The sequence below is a fragment of the Tachypleus tridentatus genome, chromosome 10 (assembly GCF_004210375.1).
Source record: "Tachypleus tridentatus isolate NWPU-2018 chromosome 10, ASM421037v1, whole genome shotgun sequence".
NCBI lineage: Eukaryota > Metazoa > Arthropoda > Merostomata > Xiphosura > Limulidae > Tachypleus > Tachypleus tridentatus.
Genome location: NC_134834.1, coordinates 132,754,446 through 132,774,674, shown reverse-complemented (window position 1 = coordinate 132,774,674; position 20,229 = coordinate 132,754,446). Strand labels below are relative to the sequence as shown.

The 20,229-nt window shown below is 33.6% G+C and overlaps 1 protein-coding gene across 3 annotated transcripts in view; it reads left to right on the top strand.

The window, feature by feature from the left end:
- The window catches only part of LOC143230344 (nose resistant to fluoxetine protein 6-like), a 31,694-nt gene extending 22,955 nt beyond the window's left edge, over positions 1-8,739 (top strand). Inside the window, exons 12-15 of one of the 3 annotated variants that reach the window (XM_076463755.1) lie at positions 1,261-1,381; positions 3,004-3,190; positions 5,733-5,875; positions 7,293-8,739. In XM_076463755.1, coding sequence (XP_076319870.1) covers positions 1,261-1,381; positions 3,004-3,190; positions 5,733-5,875; positions 7,293-7,625 — 784 coding nt within the window. In that variant the 3' untranslated portion in view covers positions 7,626-8,739. The remainder of the gene's footprint in view (positions 1-1,260; positions 1,382-3,003; positions 3,191-5,732; positions 5,876-7,292) is intronic. The other 2 variants (XM_076463757.1, XM_076463758.1) reach the window with 2 other exon arrangements.
- Positions 8,740-20,229: the final 11,490 nt, after the last annotated feature.

Here is a 20,229-nt window from a genome sequence, read left to right as displayed (position 1 = left end):
TGGGAGACCAGATGGAGACGACCATTAGGTTTTTGGTGAAGAATACCATGTGTAGATCCTACCAAAAGTCCTCAGTATATATCCATTACATTTTGGTGAGGAACAACATATGTACATTCTATCAAAAGGTCTCAGAAGAATACTTCAGTTACACTTTGGTGAGGAAAAGCTCATGTAAGCTCCCCAGTGGCTCAGCGGTATGGCTGTGGACTTACAACGCTAAAAACCGGGTTTCGATACCCGTGGTGGGCAGAGCACAGATGGCCCATTGTGTAGCTTTGTGCTTAATTCAAACAACAACTAAATGACAAGCTCATGTAGATATGCACATCCTTCAAAAGGTCCTCAAAAGAACATATGTAATATTGCTATATAACAAGGTTATGTTTCTTCGAACACTTCCATTTTATATTTCTGTTGAAAACCCTTAGATGACACCCTTTGACATGAAAAAAAAAGAACGTATGCATATTCTACTGAAGCTCTCTGATGAAGATCTGTGGGAAATATATGTATATCTTGACATCAAGACGAATGCTTAAAGCAAAATAAATCAATTATTTATTGGCGAAAGTACTTAGCTAAACACCTTCAATAGTTATTAAAGATGTCTTACCTAAAAACACATCCATTACATTCTGATGACTGATGAGTGTTCTACGGAAGACATTCAAAACAATAAATCTGTTATGTCTTGGTGAATTCTTGAATAGTATGTATTTATATCCTAACGAAGATTTTAAAAAGAAGGCATAATTCATATCCTTGTGAAGGCCTTCCATTAATTCCTTCATTAGTTCCTGATGAAGATCCGTAGTGAAAAAGTTCTCGGAAGGAAATTAAATTAGTTGTCATTAGAGATTCTTAGGAAAACACATCCTTTATGTAATTATGCTCATCTTGGCAGAAGTTATCATAAGGAGAATTATTTTAAGAAATGGTTATATTAATTTCTATAATTAATATAGTAACATTACTTTCGTCAGGACACATCAAGGAACGTCGCTTCTTTATGTTCGTGGTAAAAGTATTTCTAAGCACTCTATGCTAACCGAACCTGTATGAGGTTTGTATGATTTTTCTTAAATATTAACTCTGACCAAACTTCTATATTGTCCTAGTAAACTTTAATAAGCTGATACTTTGTAATCTAATGTTTTATTTTGAAACTAATTAAACAATTCCAGCTCAATTCAATCATTGAACTTGGTGTTATTTCATGCATTAACAGTTAATTTTATGATTCTATTTTTCTCATAGGTTTTCTAAAAAAATCGCAACATACATCTATTTGAAACCGTACACACATCTTGGACCATATGCAGTCGGTGTCATTGTTGGTTACATGTTAGTAAATCACGAGAATGTAGCTCTTCCCAAGGTAAGTTTGATCAACTAGTTCTAATGTTAACATTGAATAGAAAGTCAGTTATTGATAAAACATATTAAAAGAATCCACCTAAAACTCGTTAAACTTCACTTTTCGTATTTCAAATTGTTATTCAAACTATTCGAAAACAGGTTATGACATTATCAAAAGTTTTAAAACATAATTGGCGTAAAATTCAAAATACGTTATACTGATGAAACGTAATTTCTTATTGCAACTATCAAAATAATCCTTAGTTATATCAATTGTCACAAAATGTCTTTATAACTCCAACTTACAAAACGAAACAACGTAAGCAAAAAACAACTTATGAAATTCAAATAAATCGCTTCAACTTAATCCTATAAAACAGTGTTCATTTAAAAAAAATTCTATTCAAAGCTTGAGGGAACCAGGGAGAAAACTTTATAACTAACTGCACTTCATTAAAAATATTTTTCTTAAACTACAAATGATATGCAGATAACTTTCACAACTATTTTCTCTCGTAGTGTTCCATAGTTCTGAGAGAATCCAACTTTAAGCAATGAACATGCAACAATCAAGTCGCGCATTAAAACAATTCTACAAACGTCTTTCCAACAATTAATCAATACAGTTTCATGACTAAATAAACACAGATAATATTTACACGGGAGTGTAAAAAATAATAATTATTATTAGTATAACAACTTACATGATATACGAGAACATTTTCATAAAACCCTTGAAAATGAAAGTTGAAAAACGGTAAAAAGAACGAAAGAGAAAAGATAAAAAGTCGTCAGTTTTGTCGTATTCAAAATTAGTTACGAAACTGAGTAGTACGCAGCCACCTGATTCAGTTTCCTTTTTGATTATTAAACTTTCAGCTATTGTGCTGTCAGCATAACTGTTTTCACAGTGTAAACCGATTAGGGGATAGTTTCAACAGCCTGAGTGTTTCAAAACCTAAGACAAATGCTCATTGGTCGTTTCTGTTTTTCTGCACATCGGACATGCTCGATCAACCTATCCGTTACTACTCTCACTACAAAAACAAACACGTTCTGTTGTATTACATGTTAAAGTAAAGCCAGTATACACTCAGAGTTTTGCTGAAACTACACATGAAATTATAATACAGGTCAGCAGCTACACAAGTTATATACATGAAGTTATAACTCAGACTAGTAGCTACACAAGTTGTATACATGAAGTTAAAACACAAGCCAGCAGCGACACAATTTGTTATTTGAGTTGTTCCAAAGCTGAACAACAATAAACAAACACTTTTGATTTTTGATGCTTATTCAGATATCTTACATTATTTTAACTCCTTCATAGAGTTTCGTGAGCAGCTGACAACATTATACAAGTTATTTACCTGAACAATGTGTTTTACCATACTTTGCTAATAATATCATACAATAAGACCTACGTCAGTGAAAATCTATAAACTCAAGTGCTATTTTTTTTTTTATGTTCGTGTGCTACTTTTTTAAAATATTAATTCCAAACATAGCATAACCTGAAATGTTGATCGATATAATGTATCAAAATTGAACTTAAACTGGTTTAGATATAGTTAAAGTACAAAAAGCGTTTGTTTTTGTTGGAAAAATTACTCATGTGATAATTTTTCTTGTAATTAGTTTGCCAAGTTCATTGGGTGGATGATCAGTGTTAGCTTTAACCTGGTGGTGCTATTGCTAACGTACCCTTGGAATAACGGAACTATCCCTGGTGTCTCAGTTTCAGTTGCGTATGCTTCAATCCATAGAATCATTTGGGCAACTGGAATTGGATGGACGACTTTTATGTCCGTAGTTGATCAAACAAGTAAGTTGTGAAACTTTATTAGAATAATAGCGTTAAACGCTAAAACTAAAATCTTAAACACTTCAAAAATTTATTCTCATTAAATTATTTTCACAAGTAAGCAGGTATTAACTAACTGTCAGTTCCTTCTAAGCAGCCCTCTACTGTCACAGTTGTTAAAACATTGATGCCAACCAAATTTCATACAGCATCACTCACTACTAAATGGCAGCTATAATTATTAATTAAGTGGACTACGCTAGAAAATACCAAACAAACAACATCAATAGATTATCGTGACCACAAAGTTACAGGTGTACAATGTTTGTACTTTGCAAAATCAGCATTGAGGATATATTTTATTTCACCATTCGAGTTTGCAGTTGAAGTTACTTCACACTGATGTTTAATACTGTTTCTTACTGCCGTATAAAACACTATATACATAGAACTTGAAATGCGTTTGGCCAAAGTTGAAGTTGTAATTACAGAGTTTAAGGTAAGGATAAAATGTTGACGATCATACCGATTTTGCACTGCAACCTGAGAAACAAATACCTTACAATAACTAAACAAACGTTTTGGTATATTGTTTTATTCTAAATACGCAGAATTGCAAGGAAAACATTGAATACCATAGAATACCTATGTCGTTACGTTGACATTCTTCGTGAGACTAATTAAAGGTATCTCATGTTAACTTTTAAAGTGTAATTATACATGCTTGTTTCCGTGCCGTGTATGCGAATCTATACTGTCCTGTTATAATGATTTTTTTACTAAATTGAAACAGAAACGCCCCTGTTGCTAAGCAGAAAGTCTCACAGCTTACAACACTAATATTCGAGTTTAAATAGCTGCTGTGGGAAGAGAATAAGCAGTCCATTCTGTAGCTTTGTGATTAACAACAAACAAACTAACTAACAATGCAACAAAAGGTAAAAATAAAATGAAAATATTCCTAAAATAAATGACATAATCACCCTATTTTGTGTTTACGTAACTTCTGGTACAAGGACTTCAACGTTCGTCCCTTAAGAGGGGTGGCTTGAACGTATTTGAATAATTACATGTGACACTTATGAATCCACTTTTGTGTCTACAGTTGTGCTCGGTGAGAACAAGTAGTTAGTGTACCGTATTGTGGATTGTGTTACAATCGTACTGTAACAAGAAAAAAACCGCGCCACCTTGTTAGAAAGTAATACATAAATAACATCAGGAATCTTAGGGTACACTGGATTCCTCTTGTTAAACGTACTAAACGTTCTGCACAAAAGTAAAGAGACTCAGAACAGTGTTCTGGACTTTTACCGATTGTTCTCGAAAAGGAAGTGATATCAGGAAAAGAGTGAGGTCATCAATGTAGCAGAGGAAGTATTCCAATGTAACGCTTACTTAAAATATTGTGAAAATACTGAATATGTTTTGCAAACAACATCTTTCCTCTTTTATCCACTACAGGACTAATGGAATCATAAGTATTCTAGTCACTTACAAAACAAGGTTTACAACTGTGAAAAAACCTAGGACTATTTGTTCAACATCATCATCAATCTCGTCTTCGAACACAAAACTTAACCGAGTAGTGTTAATACATTCTTGATTATACTGGAATTCCTAGCTTTCTGTTCTGATTCATTCGATTATTCTCTTAGAAAAGAATATCCAGAACATTACCTGAACAAACAAATCGAGCATATTCATAGAGATGAAGATTTGAAGTAACTTCAGATGCAAGTTTTAAATAAATTTATTTCTATTATGAAGTTCAAAGACAATAAAAGTATGAACAATGCGTTTCTGATAAATAAGAATATCGATAATTGACTGGCATTGTTTTTTTTTAATCGGAATTTTCAACGTTAATGTTAACTATGCTCTAAATTAGTAACAGTCACATCCCTTTATTTAGGAGCCCGGCATGGCCAAGTGTCTTAAGGCGTTCGACTTGTCATCCGAGGGTCGTGGGTTCGAATCCAGGTCACACCAAACATCCCGCCCTTTCAGCCGTGGGGGCGTTATAATGTGACGGTCAATCCCACTATTCGTTGGTAAAAGAGTAGCCCAAGAGTTGGCGGTGGGTGGTGATGACTAGCTGTCTTTCTCTCTTGTCTTACACTGCTAAATTAGAGACGGCTAGCGCAGATAGCCCTCGAGTAGCTTTGTGCGAAATTCAAAACAAACCCATTATTCAGTTGCTGTAGTCTAAAAGTTGACAGTGATTGCTGTTGAGTACTATTTTACTTTTAATCTATCAGTCAAAAATTAGAAACGATTAACGTAGGTAATCCTTGTGTTATTTTGCGCAAATATCACAAACAGTATACAAAATTTATATATATGTAACTGTTATGCCCATCTAAGTTTCCAATGTATCACTGTTGATTTAAAAAAATAATAATACCTTATGTATTCTGTTTCAAAACAAATATGTTTACAAGTCTCATACGTCGGACTTCTCAAACAATACACAAGAGACAGTACCATTATTAGGTTTCTACTCAGCTTGTTGGGTATTTAATCGAAAACCTGAACTTATAGCCAGCTTATGCTGTTCCAGATCCAGTAAAGATGGTACTCTCGTGGAAAGGCTTTGTACCAATCAGTCGCCTCAGCTACTCTCTTTATGTGGTTCACCTGTTGGTGATCTGGTTGCGAGTGTGGACCTTTAGAGAACGTGTGGTTTTCCACCACTATGACCTGGTTTGTACCTTTTTCAGTAGTTGTGGTTCTTATGGCTTTTATTTGAAATATTTAAAATAACAGTGATTGTACGCAGTGATTATAAAGAAAAATAAATTTTTAAAATGGTGATGATATTTTAAAAACTACTTCCCTCAAGGGAAGAAAAATGTCACCATAAACATACTGAGAATAGTATATTAAAGGAAAGCCGACGTTGTATGGAGTTCTTCAAAATTCCATCAGTATAATTCAGTATATTAAATCTCTCCTTAAATGTACCTGCTGTAGGCATCATGTGTTTTGTATAGTAATCATCGACCTTTGCAATACTCCATGCATTAGCATGAATTATATTCAAATCACCAAATAAAAGTAATACGAATTTAGAAGAAATTAAATTCAGGTATACAGTGTAATGCGGTTTTGAATCACCCTGTACTACGTCGAAACTTCCCAGAATGAAACTTATAATTCTTAACGTACCTCGGGTGAAATTCTGTTACTCTAAGTTAAACATTTTTGAGATGTAATCACTTTTAAAAACGAGAATTTTTTTTAAAAACAAGCTTGTATTTAAGAAATCCAGCAACAGGAAGCAGTTTTCATTTTGTTTTTAAGAGATATTTTAAAGGTATATTTCTTGTTTTAGTTACTAAGAGAATGCAATAAGATAAAGTTTAGTTTCTCTCAGAACTTAGTTTTTAATATATATAATATTTAAATATTACAGCGTTTGTAAAACCAGCATTTCATACATTATTTTATATGTTACAAGTTATTACCTGAAAACCATTTTGTTAAATACCAGAATTTGTCGGCTAATAACAGACATTCTTATCATGCTAATACTAAAAGCTGATAAACCTCTTTTAATGTTAATAGCATTAACCAACACTCGGTGATAAACACCTTGTCAAACTAATAGCAACAACAACACACAATAATAAACATCTTATTGTGTTGATAACAGCAACCAACAATTAATGATAACTACGTTATGATGCTAAGAGTAACAACTAACATACAGTGATAAACACTTTATCGTACTACTAGCAACAACCAAAACAAAGGGATAAACATTTTATCGTGCTAATAGTAACAACCAACACAGTGATAAACACCTTATCATGCAAACAGCAACAACTAAAACACTATAATAAACATCCTATTCTGCTAATAACAATAACTGACAGAGAGTAATAAACATTACAGTAAAGATGAACACAAGACATGTGAAAATATTTGAAACTAGGCACGATATGAAGGGAAATAATACAGGGAAAGCATTAGAATTACAGCAATGCTAGACTAGTGAAAGTTTATACACGTGTTTGCTTGAACAAACCAAATATTGTGAATGCTGATGACGATTTAAGTTTTGTTTCCCTTCACTCCATATATATGTATATTTGTTGTTGTTGTTGTTGTTGTTCAGTTATACCAGTTCTTTGGCCATCTAGTGGTAAGCATTGGAGCGGCTTGTGTGTGCTACCTACTTGTGGAAGCGCCATTTTCCAATCTAGAGTGTTTTCTACTTTCTCAAAGGCAGTGTAGGGTCCCAGAAAAACCTAAATCTAATCAGATGAAGAATGAACCATCACCTAATGTTTTACAAGAGACAGTCATCGAAGAAGAAGCCGTTTCAACAAAGAGAAACATTGTAGTTAACAATGGAAATGTTCAGAGCTCTTGTAGAATACATAACAACAGTCAAGCTAGCAGTCAAAATAAAGTATATGACAATTACAGCTTCACAAGTCGGCTTTAGCTTCAATACACAATACATATTTCCAGCTTTTCTTTAGGTGGAAGCGAATTCATCACACTTTGATGTTTTTCCAAACTTCAATAAAAATAAAACAAAAACAAAAAAAGTTAAATAATTTGTTTAGTCAGTCCTTTGTAACAAAACAAAGTTTTAAATATTGCATAAAAACGCTATTACAGACCATAAATCCTTTGTAGTGAAAAACTTGTATTTTTGTCTGCAGAATTAAATGACCAATGGTTTCTGAGAAGAGCTAAAATAAAACATCTGTACTTAATCCACTTTTTAGTGTTACGTTTTTATTGATGTTTTAAATGTATTGGAATTCAACTGATTTTTTGTGTTAGTAAAAATTACAGTATAAATATAATTGAGTAATAAATATTGGGTTAGACACTATAATTTTTTAACTTAAATAGAGATATTTGTCTTTGAATAAAAGTATAACTTAGTAAGCGAAAATAAACTGATTTTGAAAAATGTAATAAACAGAATGTATAATAAAATTTTTATATCACACGAATTGATATAAGATTGGCATTAGAACGTTTTTAAGCGAATGGTATTAAGAGCGTTGTGTTAAACACAATAACTTAAATATCATCGATAAATGGTGTTGCTAAAGTTACTATTGATGATTCCAAAACTTATATTGTCAACAAATGTTACATAAGTTGTGTGATATCTTTAAAAACATTGTTAATGACTTCACACATTATATAAACATTTAGTATTACTAAAAAATATGTTTGGTCTTATTGTTTGTAGAAAATACCCAAAAAGTAGCGTGTAAGAAAAATATATTAGTTTTATCTCTCAGCAACTAATACAAACTAGAGAACTCAGTAGAACTCATACCTCTGTCACGCAGCGTTAATCGTATACTTTACACATATGTGTTTGTTTGACAAGTCGAATATTCTGAATAAAGTTTTGTTTTCTATCAATTCATACATAAATATAGTTTTTGTTCAGGTGTATCAGTTGTTTGACCAGACATTAGCATTACAGCAATGCATTTGCGCTAGACTAGTGAAACTTTATACATTTGAGTATACAGGAAATGATAACCGAATGTTTAGTTTGCAAACGAAAGTGTGTCCGCATTTCCATAATTATCAATTATAATTATCAATTTATACATTTGAGTATACAGGAAATGATAACCGAATGTTTAGTTTGCAAACGAAAGTGTGTCCGCATTTCCATAATTATCAACGGACAGAGACCATTTTTCACTGGACAACGAGAAATAATATTATATATATATATAACCAAGTTTTGTCAACATACTATAATGTTTTACTGAATTATATAGCAACAATAATGTGAAAAATCGGTCTCCATGTTAACAGATAGAGATTGCTTTATTTTCGTGACGTAGTCGTGACCTTGACCCTCGAAAAACTAGTCATACCTATATTTTGTTTTAAACAAAGTGTTTAACAACTTTCGTTGAAATCCATTCAACCTTTTCTGAAAAATCCTGCTGAAAAACACAAAGAAACACATACGTTCGGTTGCGGAGATTGTGAAGAAACAGCGTTACGTCTAAACTTCTCAAAGCAAAAATTGTTAGAAATTTTGCACATGAAATTGATAATTAGTATTACAAGAAATACCTTGTTTTGTCTTGTTGTGTGAATAAATCACTGTTTTATTGACAATTGATAAAACTCCAGGAGTTGTAAAACATATGAATGTCAGTCTCTAATAAAGAACATTGCTCATTTATTCCATACACCTACTACTCTGAGAAACCACATCATATTCTTCCCTACTAAACTCTGCCAAGAGAAACCAGGCGTGAACAGCTTTTAAGTGTGGCCGTACTGGGGATCTGAGGGTTCATGTCCTGTTGCTTAAAAAAGAAATCGAACTTTGAAGATGTGGTGTATGAAAGAGGTGAACAAATCTCATTATTCGTGTAACCAAAAGAGTTGGCGGCAGGTGCTCCTGACTCTCTTAAAATTTTAGACAACTATGCGTAAGCAGTTCTTGTGTATGTTTGTCTAAAAATTTTAAAATAAAAATGCTAGTGAAACATGTTACATTGTTAATCGCCATAAAAGAAGCTACACAAACATCTAGCTGGTAAAACTCCCGTAAGAAAGCCTAATCCTTAGTTTATTTTCACTTCGGACGTTTTTATTTACTTCAATATACATTATATTAGAAAAAAACATCGTGTTGTATGTAATAACCGGTATAAACTGGTGACTAAGGCTGCTTTCTCCAAACAAAGAAGTTTTGTTTGAATTAAATATAAGCAACGAGGGTGGTTTTATAAGGAAACATAATGCACTAAAGCAGTTTTCTATCATTATTTACATGTATACATGTCTTTAAATGAGACTCTCTTATTTGTTTTTACATGCTTATTCAGAATAGGGTGTGTTCATATATGGTACCAACATTTGTATGATACAGTTGTACTAACTTGTAAAACTTCAATTGTAAATATTTATCGTGAAAATAAAACGGCAGTCAATACAATTTAAATAAAGAGTTCAACAAGAACAACAACAAAACACCACATCAACGACAGCAGAACTCATTTGAAATTTAAAAGAAAAAGTGATTAATTTGTTTTTAAAAGCATCTCACATCAAATGGAATCTCTATTAATAAAAATAAATCTATCAATATCAATCTGTAAATTCGATTAATATAAAGAGTCAGTCCTTACATACATTATCGAGTGTATGTAAGAAAATCTGAAGTAATGTCAACAGTGAGGTGAAATATGGAAGAAAAACGTTCGTGGTGATAAATCTTACTTTAACAACGACAAAACCAAGGAAATTACTCATATTTCAGGGAAAAAATAAAAAAATCTAGTTATTTCTTTATAAAATCAACAACAACAATTCATGGTAATAAATATTACTCTAACAATGTCTGAGTTAAAATGATGTACGCAGATTGCAGAGAATAATATATAAAACAGGAATACGAAAAAGAAATCCTTATAATAAATATTACTCTAACAATGTCAGAGTTAAAATGAAGTACGCAGATTACAGAGAATAATATCTAAAACAGGAATACGAAGAAGAAATCCTAATAATAAATATCCTCTAAAAATGTCAGAGTTAAAATGAAGTACGCAGATTACAGAGAATAATATCTAAAACAGAAATACGAAGAAGAAATCCTAATAATAAATATTACTCTAAAATGTCAGAATTAAAATGAAGTACGCAGATTATGGAGAATGATATATAAAACAGGAATATGAAGAAGAAATCCTAATAATAAATATTACTCTAACAATGTCAGATCATTTTTACATTGTCGTTCTTCTTATTCAAACAATAATCGGCTAATGAATTTTCTCATATCGTGGCCCTCAGGAATGAACCCCAAGATTTCCGACCTTGAATCCCATGGAATTTTTTTTCTTCTGGGGACTGTGCAAGGCATGTATATGCAAAGAAAAGATCGGGTACACAGAAGATCTGAAACAACGAATTCACGAGGAGTGTCAGATTTTTGACATGGACAGAATATTTTCTTTTTTCGCAGTGTTCAAATTTGTTTCGAATTACAAGGATAACACGTGAAACACAGTCCGTAGAAGCATACAGGACTAAGAATTCTCAACAGTTGTAGAGATCAAACCAGAAAACACTGAAATGTTTCCTGACAGACAGAATTTGTAGTTTTACCAGGTGAGCGAGTTAACATTACAAACTTTATTTCAGGACTATTACTACAAACAGATTGTATCTACTTTCTATATGCCAAATTAACCTTGTATTTTTAACATTTACTATAACAACGAAACAAAGATTAACTTTACTCGACAGTGTAACAAATTATAAAAAGGTTAAAATCGTTTAACAGTGTTTTGTCGCACAACATTGATCTGGATCTAAGATAATTCCGACAAAGTCCTTTGGCTAAACGTTGAAAAAAATAATGGGTTTATCTCAGAATGGCTAGTATGGGTATTAACACTTATTGATAAGGACTGTTTGTTTGTTTTGTTTTTTGGAATTTCGCACAAAGCTACAGGAGGGCTATCTGCGCTAGCCGTCTCTAATTTAGCAGTGTAAGACTAAAGGGAAAGCAGCTAGTCATCACCACCCACCGCCAACTCTTGGGCTACACTTTTACTGACAAATAGTGAGATTGACCGTTACATTATAATGCTCCCACGGCTGAAAGGGCGAGCATGTTTGGTGCAACGGGGATTTGAACCCATGACCCTCAAATTACGAGTCGAACGCCTTAACAGACCTGGCCTATTGATAAGGAGAGAACAACATTTCGATCTTCCTAAGTCACCTTCAGGTTAAAATGGTTATCCCATGTTTATCGTAATTAATTTTTAAATAACTCCTTTGGAATGTATAATTATATACACATATACTTTTTTTGCTAATATTAAGATAAATATTAGAATAACTCAAGTCTACCACTCTTCATAGCTCTTTTTAGCGAATTTACTGTACTTCTCTTTGTTTTGTTTACACACAATATAATTCGTCCAATAAAAATGTATTCGCATACAACTACTCTTAATTAAACTAGAGCTAAGAATATTATAATAAAACAACTAAAATGTTAGTTAACATTAGTTTGTTCAAAAATATAATTCAACTAGTTTTCATCTTTAGTAAAATATCTATTTTCAAGAATTATAGAATATTAAATATATATCTGAATCTTCGAAACAGTTTTCCAATATTATAAATTACTGACAATTATAAACAAAAAACTCAAAGATTCTGGACAGAAATATTAAACTACATGAAACCCCCTTTTTTTATAACTATGTGCTTATCGTACTTTTTAATTCTTGTTGGCTCAATAGCGAGTATGCCGGACTGTGGATCTAAGGTTTAGTGATTCGTATCTTACAAAAATAAATCGTGCACCCTACTGTGAGTGCATTATAAGAGTAGCAGTCAAAATCCTCTATTTAGTCCTATAAACTAGTCAAACAGTTGGCGTTGTTTTAGCTGCCTACCTTCTGGTGTATAACACAAAAATTAGAGAAGACTCTCGTAAACACACTTCGTGTAGCTTTCCTCGAAATTCAACAAAAACAATAAAGTTTATATCTCGCTTATATGGTGCTTTCCTATAATTTCCTCTTTGGCCCGGCTTGGCCAGGTGGGTTAAGGGGTGCGACTCGTAATCTGAGGGTCGCAGGTTTGAATATCCGTCGCACCAAACATGTTCGCCCTTTCAGCCATGGGGGCGTTATAACGTGACGATCAATCCCACTATTCGTTGGTAAAGAGTAGCCCAAGGGTTGGTGGTGAGTGGTGATGACTAGCTGCCTTCCATCTAGTTTTACTCTGCTAAATTAGGGATGGCTAGCGTAGATAGCCCTTGAGTAGTTTTGCGCGGAATTCAAAACAAAACAAACAATTTACTTTTCATAACAGGTAACACTGGCATAAATCAACCTGTTTTTCTTTGGTACCATTTTAGACGTTTTTCTTTTCTCTGGACTTATGCGTCATTGGTGATGGTGACACTGTCCAACTTGCTCGTGCTTTTAACTTTTTACGAGCCATTGGCCTTTTTAATTCTACTTAAATCCTTTATCCGATGTTTGAACATTGTTTTGTTTTAAAGTGATTTATTTTTACCTTTCCTTTTTTTTTGTTGCCCTCCAGTAGCATAGCAGTATGTTTGCGGACTTACAACGCTAAAAACACGCAGCCCATTGGGTTGCTTTGCGCTTAACTACAAACAATTTCCTGTTTTTTACTGGTTGTTTGACGCAGACAGCCTAGTTGCTTTGCGCCAATAGACGCCAACTAACCAACCGCATAACGCAAAATGAGATATAAATTTAAAAGTATAGGATAGTAGTGTTGAATGTTCTTAACGTAGTAAAGTTATACAGTGTCCATAACCTATCTGATCCATTTTAAGAATTAATAACTTCAAAATTATTATCCCTTAATTTTGTCCACCCTTAAGACCGGTTGACTGATTTAACCTTAGAACCCTAATAATACACTAAGAAATGTTCAATGCAATCAGAATTTATTATACATTTATCTTCTCAATTACTGAAATCCAAGAAATAATTGTAGAGGTGGAACTAGAGTAAGACATGTTTTTCTAAATCAGGGGTGTTTAATGGTTTAAATTTGTTTGTTTGTTTATTGTTATGCACAAAGCTACACAATGAGCTATCTGTGCTATGCTCGTGGTAGGTATCGAAAGATGGTTTTCAGCGTTATAAGCCCCAAACCAGACGCCTAAGTCACTGAAATACAATGAATATAAAGCTGTAAACTCAATAATGGGCTACACCACGTAATTCAATGTATAGTTATTAGTGATAAAAAGCTATATGGGGAACTTTTATCTTGAATGAAGATAAGGATTAGAGCGTTTCACTCGTAATACTCAGGTTGCGGATGGGAATCTCCATCTCACCAAATCAGTTCGCATTTTTAGCCGTCGGGGCATTGTAAAGTGACAGCCATTTCCACTGTTTGTTGATAAAAAAGTAACCCAAAGGTTAGCTGTGAGTAATGATGACTAGCAGCCTACCATCACCAAATATAGTATCAGATCATCCCATAAGTAATGTCGTTTGTAACACTAAGATTTAAAAGAAGAAAACATAACTGAAATAACAACTTTAATCAATCATGTACTTTTCATCATTTTGAATAACAGTCTGCCAATGTCACAAAAGATTTTCAATACCACGCTTATAAAAATCAGAGTTTTGAGACAAAAAATACAAAGGCTCTTTTTTAACTCGTGCATAGAAGTAACCTGTTTTTCATTCAGATGATGTTGCAAGCTTCTGTAAAGATGGTACTCTGAAGGAGCGAGATCAGGAGAAAAAGGGGGATGGGGAAGTTTCTCCCAGCCAAGGCTCTTCAATTTTTCTGGAAGTGATCTCAGTAGCGTGAGGACGTGCATTGTCATGCTGGAAAACAACTGCTTTCCGATTCACTAAAGCAGGTCCCCATTTTCTAAGTGCAGTGTTCAGTTGATCCAGTTGCTGACAGTGATTGTATGGTTTGGTTGTAACAACTCAAAGTGTATTATACCACCTTTATCCCACTAAACATTAAGTAAAACGTTTCTAGGATGCAGGTTCGCTTTTGGCTATGGTGTAGCTGATTTTCCTGCACTAACCTACTGTTGGCAGCGTTTAATATTTTGATGGAGTACACAATTCTCATCTCCAGTCATTAGATGGTTTAAAACGAAGCTTTAAGTTCATGAGAGAGATGTGCAGATGTCTACTCGTTTTTCGGATTATCAGCTGACAACTCACGTTGTACCCATTTTCCCAACTTTGAAACTCTACCATGTTGTTCCAAATGCCAATGGACAATGGAGGGAGATGAATTGAGTTTCTGGGCTAATTCTTCAATAGTTACAGTACAATCCTCCTCAAGTGTTGCTAGAAACAGGTCATTATCAGACTCAACAGGGCGCCCAGTGCGGGCTGCATCTATCAAATTGCAATCATTAGTCCTAAACTTATTGAACCATCTTTGATACTTCCTTACATTCAGAATGTCATTGCCCTAAACCTCTTGAATGCTTTGCGTAACCTCGGTAGGTAGCACTTTTCCCTTTTCTGAACTCGTAAAACATTATATGCCTTATGTCCTCCTCTGATACCTCCTTGATAATTAAGGCTTCTGAAATAAATAAAACAGAAACTAGTAACGAAACGTATTGCCTGACATTTAATGCTATCAAGCCATCCCATATAACTTATATGACTTTGAGAATAACTTCATTTAGCCAAGAAATATGTATTTAAACCTATCCTATCGCATATATATATATATATATATATTAGTCCATGATGGGAAGTGAGTTTCATATAAGAAAATTACAGAGCTCTGACTTATAACTGATAATTTTATACGTTCGATTATCAACCTTTAAAGTGTAAATGAAAGATAATCCTCGTCATGACGAACGATACAATTCATGTTGTGGTAACATTTTAAAATCCACGTAAAGAAATATCTTTTTTAAAATAATCGCAGAATAATTACTTAATTCAAAATCAGCTAAAATGGGATAGAAATGCGTCATTTAAAAAAAGAGAAACGTTTCGCCACTGTTAATTTTTTTTTGGTGGGGAATTTCGCACAAAGCTATTCGAGGACTATCTGTGCTAGCCGTCCCTAATTTAGCAGTGTAAGACTAGAGGGAAGGCAGCTAGTCATCACTACCCACCACCAACTCTTGGGCTACTCTTTTACCAACGAATAGTGGGATTCACCGTCACATTATAACGCCCCCACGGCTGAAAGGGGAAGCATGTTTGGCGCGATGGGGATGCGAACCCGCGACCCTCAGATTACGAGTCGCACGCCTTAACACTCTTGGCCATGCCGGGCCACCACTGTTAAAGTGGTATCATCAGGTATTCTGCACAGTTGAGCTTAATTCTAAAAAATACAATCAGCACAATTATATATGACACTTAAGTACATCCAACTAATGATGTCAACAATAAAACCTTAAGTTAGCGTAAGTGCAAACCTACTTCTTCTGTTTTATTTATTAAAGGCCTATATTCCTTTAACAAATGGTTTCTTTTATTTTACACTTATTAATATCAGATTCTCGACAAATAATTTTAACAGTTTTATTTTTATTAACATCATCTGTATCTTTAAATGTGACGGAGCGTGTCCATGTTCTGTTTTTCTAATGCTTAAGTTTCTAACAGTCTCCATTATATAGGGATTATTATAGTCCGCGCAACCCAACACTGTAAACTACTTATTTCTCAATAGTAGTCGGCTTATTTCTATTTTGAAAGATTATATTTATCTTTTTTCTTGATAAAAATAAACTTTTTACAACTGAAAGCTTACACATCCTTTCTGTTTCTTTCCAAAGTATTTTTATCGTATTTGATAGGTACATAAGTAATTACACAATAAAACAAATTATATTAATTAATATGCTGGATAATAACGTTAAAAGCACGGTTAATCTAGGATTATGCTTTTTGCTAAATATGTTGACGATACGTTTGTTGGGTTTGTTTCTGGACAAATAGTTAAACAGTTTTTAATAATTTGAAATTCATTACACTCTAATGTTAAATTTACCCATAAGAATGAGAATGAAGGTGAGTTATCTTTTCTCAATATCATGGTTAGTAAGACTAATAATGCTTTTAAAACGAATGTGTGTAGAAAAGTACTGATTTGTACTTGAACTGGTTGTCAGCTCATCACAGCTCTCAAAAAATATGGATTATAAGAACATTATTAGCTATTGGTAAAACTATTTTCAGTTTAAACGAAGTGCTGGAGAAGGACGTACATTATCTGTGAAGAGGAATAACTAACCTATTATTGTGGTGAAAAATACTTAAGAACTTAAGACAGAAGTCTAGTTAATATTTAAATAAAAATTAAACTATTTGTTTATCTGAATGTTTGAACGATGTTTTTGAATTTGTGAAAACGTTTATCAACACTACCTGAAAACAATTAACTCTGTTACCACTCAAGTAAAAATTCGCTGTATTGTATAATGAAATTTCCTAAACTCGCATTTTATGTAGTTTTTAAGTAAATATCACAAATATGAAAAGTAGAAATGAATTGAACATAATCAAAATACAGATTTTACCATCCTGAATTTGATAAAGTAAAGAGGACCTTATAGAATGTTATATCAATATCATGATAATCAAATTGATAAGTGAAAAATTTAAAGAAAATATTACTTGTATGTGTGTTTTTCTTATAGCAAAGCCACATCGGGCTATCTGCTCAGCCCACCGAGGGGAATCGAACCCCTGATTGTAGCGTTGTAAATCCGGAGACACACAGCTGTACTAGCGGGGGGCAAAAATATTACTTCCTTTCTCTGAAAAAACAAGAGCAAAAAACAACTTAACAATGACAGTCTTCATTGATCAAATAACACCCAATGCAGATGCAGTACAAAGAATGAAGAATGAAAATAAAAATAAACCCAAACCTACCAGGATATGTCACACATGTATATTTACTGTTACAAATACTACTGAAGGTTTTGACTTAATACATGGCACAATTGTTTTAGAAGAAGGGAAATGCCAACACGATGATTTGTGTTCCCAAATATACTACAGGCATTTAGTATGTCCTGTATGTAATTATTATGATATTCATGTCAACGTGATAAATGTGTACGGAAATGCTTACATAAAGAAACCATAAGTAATGTTATTGATTTAGAAAGTGTTATAAAATAAACCTAATGCTGTTGTTAGACCAATCAATCAGAACTGACCTTCATAATATACCTCTACGATGACCTCAACATACAGCATTTGAAAACTTCATATAATGTAGTAATACTGCTTCAAATTATATATTAATTTTGAAGTATTATAACACATTTGAAATTATAATTAGACACTTGTGCATAGTAAAACCTCGTACATTTCACATATTTACGTAGTTATTAAAAAGTAAAACTGAATCGATTTTGATTTCTAAAATTTATTATAAGCCGTCTCAGCCGGTTGTTAAAATACAATTAGACTCTGTCATTTGTAACCCATAGAAATTGTTGTGTACTGAGTTGTAATGAAGTAGTAATATAAAGGGTCAGAAAATGTAAAAATGTGATTGCATACATGCTTATAAACTATAGTAAGTCAACCCATCTGTAGTGAAAGGCGTTTTGGTATCAAACTCTGATATCACTCCTCCCCAAGATAGCCAAGCTCTCTGGTTCCCCTTCGTGAAACTATTACGTCATGTCCACATCTCATGGTGGCTTAGCAACGAACCTTCTCTGATAACAACAATCTCTCTACCGTTTTCATCCCTCCACAGAGGTCAACATACGTGTAGCACCATCCGTCGGCAGACAACTTCCACCTTTGAAGATTTGGGGTAATTACTACTATATCTTATTTAAACATTATGTATATTTATATAAATATAATAGTACTATCTGTTGCATATATATGTAACTACTTCGTAGAATATGAATGGATCTTCACCAATATTAGTAGGAAGGTTCATTAAATCCTTGCGGGGGTAGACAAAAACTTTCAATTTTGCATTTTTTAGCATTACTTCGCTCCGTGTAGATGAATCTTCACAAAACTTGGTGTGGAATTCATTAGATCCATGGCGAGATATGTAAAAATTTTCAGTTCCACGATTTTTATGAGTTTTTTCTTACCACTACTTCTCCCTCTGAAGATAAAATTTCAATTTGAAATGTAAATACAGTCCACACAAATATGATGCGGATGCTCATTTGACCCATGGGGAGAAACATATAATTTTTCAGTTTTGAATTTTGCGTTTTACTTTGCTCTCCGTTGATGAATCTTCACCTAATTTGGTGCAGAGGTTCATTGGGTCCATGGAGAGATACATACAAATTTAGTACTTTGTATTTTGCGTTTCGAAGTTTTACGGGTGTTTTTGCGAGTTTTAAAATTAAATATAATGGCAGCAACATTTTATGTTCTAAGATAAACGTCCCCGTTAGGAAAGCGGTAAGTATTCGGATTTACAACGTTAAAATCATAGGTTCGATTCCCCTCGGTGGACACAGCAGATTGCCCAAAGTGGCTTTGCTATAAGAAGGCACACACACCCTAAGATAACCTTTAATTTATCATGAATTTCCATAACTTCTATCCAGGAGTCAGGCACTCCACCTATATAATTAAAATAACATATACACTGCTGGCCAAAATCTTAAGGCCAATGAACATTAAAAAAAATATATGCATCTTGCGTTGTTAGACTCAATCACTTATTTGAGTGGAGCTTCGAAAGATGAAAATAAGAAAAGGGAAAATAAAAATATAAACCTTTCTTAACATATAATAAGGAAAATGTGAACACTATGAAATTAGCCTAAATACTAGCTGGTCAAAAGTTTAAGACCATACCAAAAAGAAGTCCTAAACAAGGTAGGAAATGCCCAACAAGTCGTCTCAGTAGTGAGTTGCACAGCCGTCATTTATTTAACTGCAAACATCCGCTTTGCCATGGTCGATATAAGCGTTTGCAGAAGGATTGCTGAAATGTTATTCCAAGTGGTGAAGATGGCTTCACGAAGATTATGCACTGTTTGGAATTGATGTCCATTTCTATAGACATCCCTACCATCCACCCCCAAACATTTGCAATGGGGTTCACTTCGGACAAACACGCTGGATGGTCCAAAAGAATCACGTTATCTGCCATGAAAAAGTCCTTTGTCCTGCGGGCATTGTGGATTGCAGCGTTGTCCTGCTGAAAGATCCAGTCATTTCCACACAAGCCTTCAGTCAGTAAGGATTCTCTCTCCAACATGCCAATGTAGCCAGCTGCTATTTGACGTCCCTGTATAACCTGAAGTTCCATTGTTTCATGAAAGGCAAAAGTACCTCAGATCATGATGGAACCTCCTCCACTGTGTCGTGTAGAAAATGTTTCCGGTTGGATATCCTTATCGTGCCAGTAACGTTGGAAGCCATCTGGACCATCCAAGTTAAATTTTTTCTCATCAGATAACAAAACCTTCGTCCACTTTTCTACGTCCCATGTTTGGTGCTTCTCAGCAAAGTTTAACCGAGCTGTTTCTTGGTGTGATAAGAGGCGTGGCCTTTGAAGACGTTTACGGT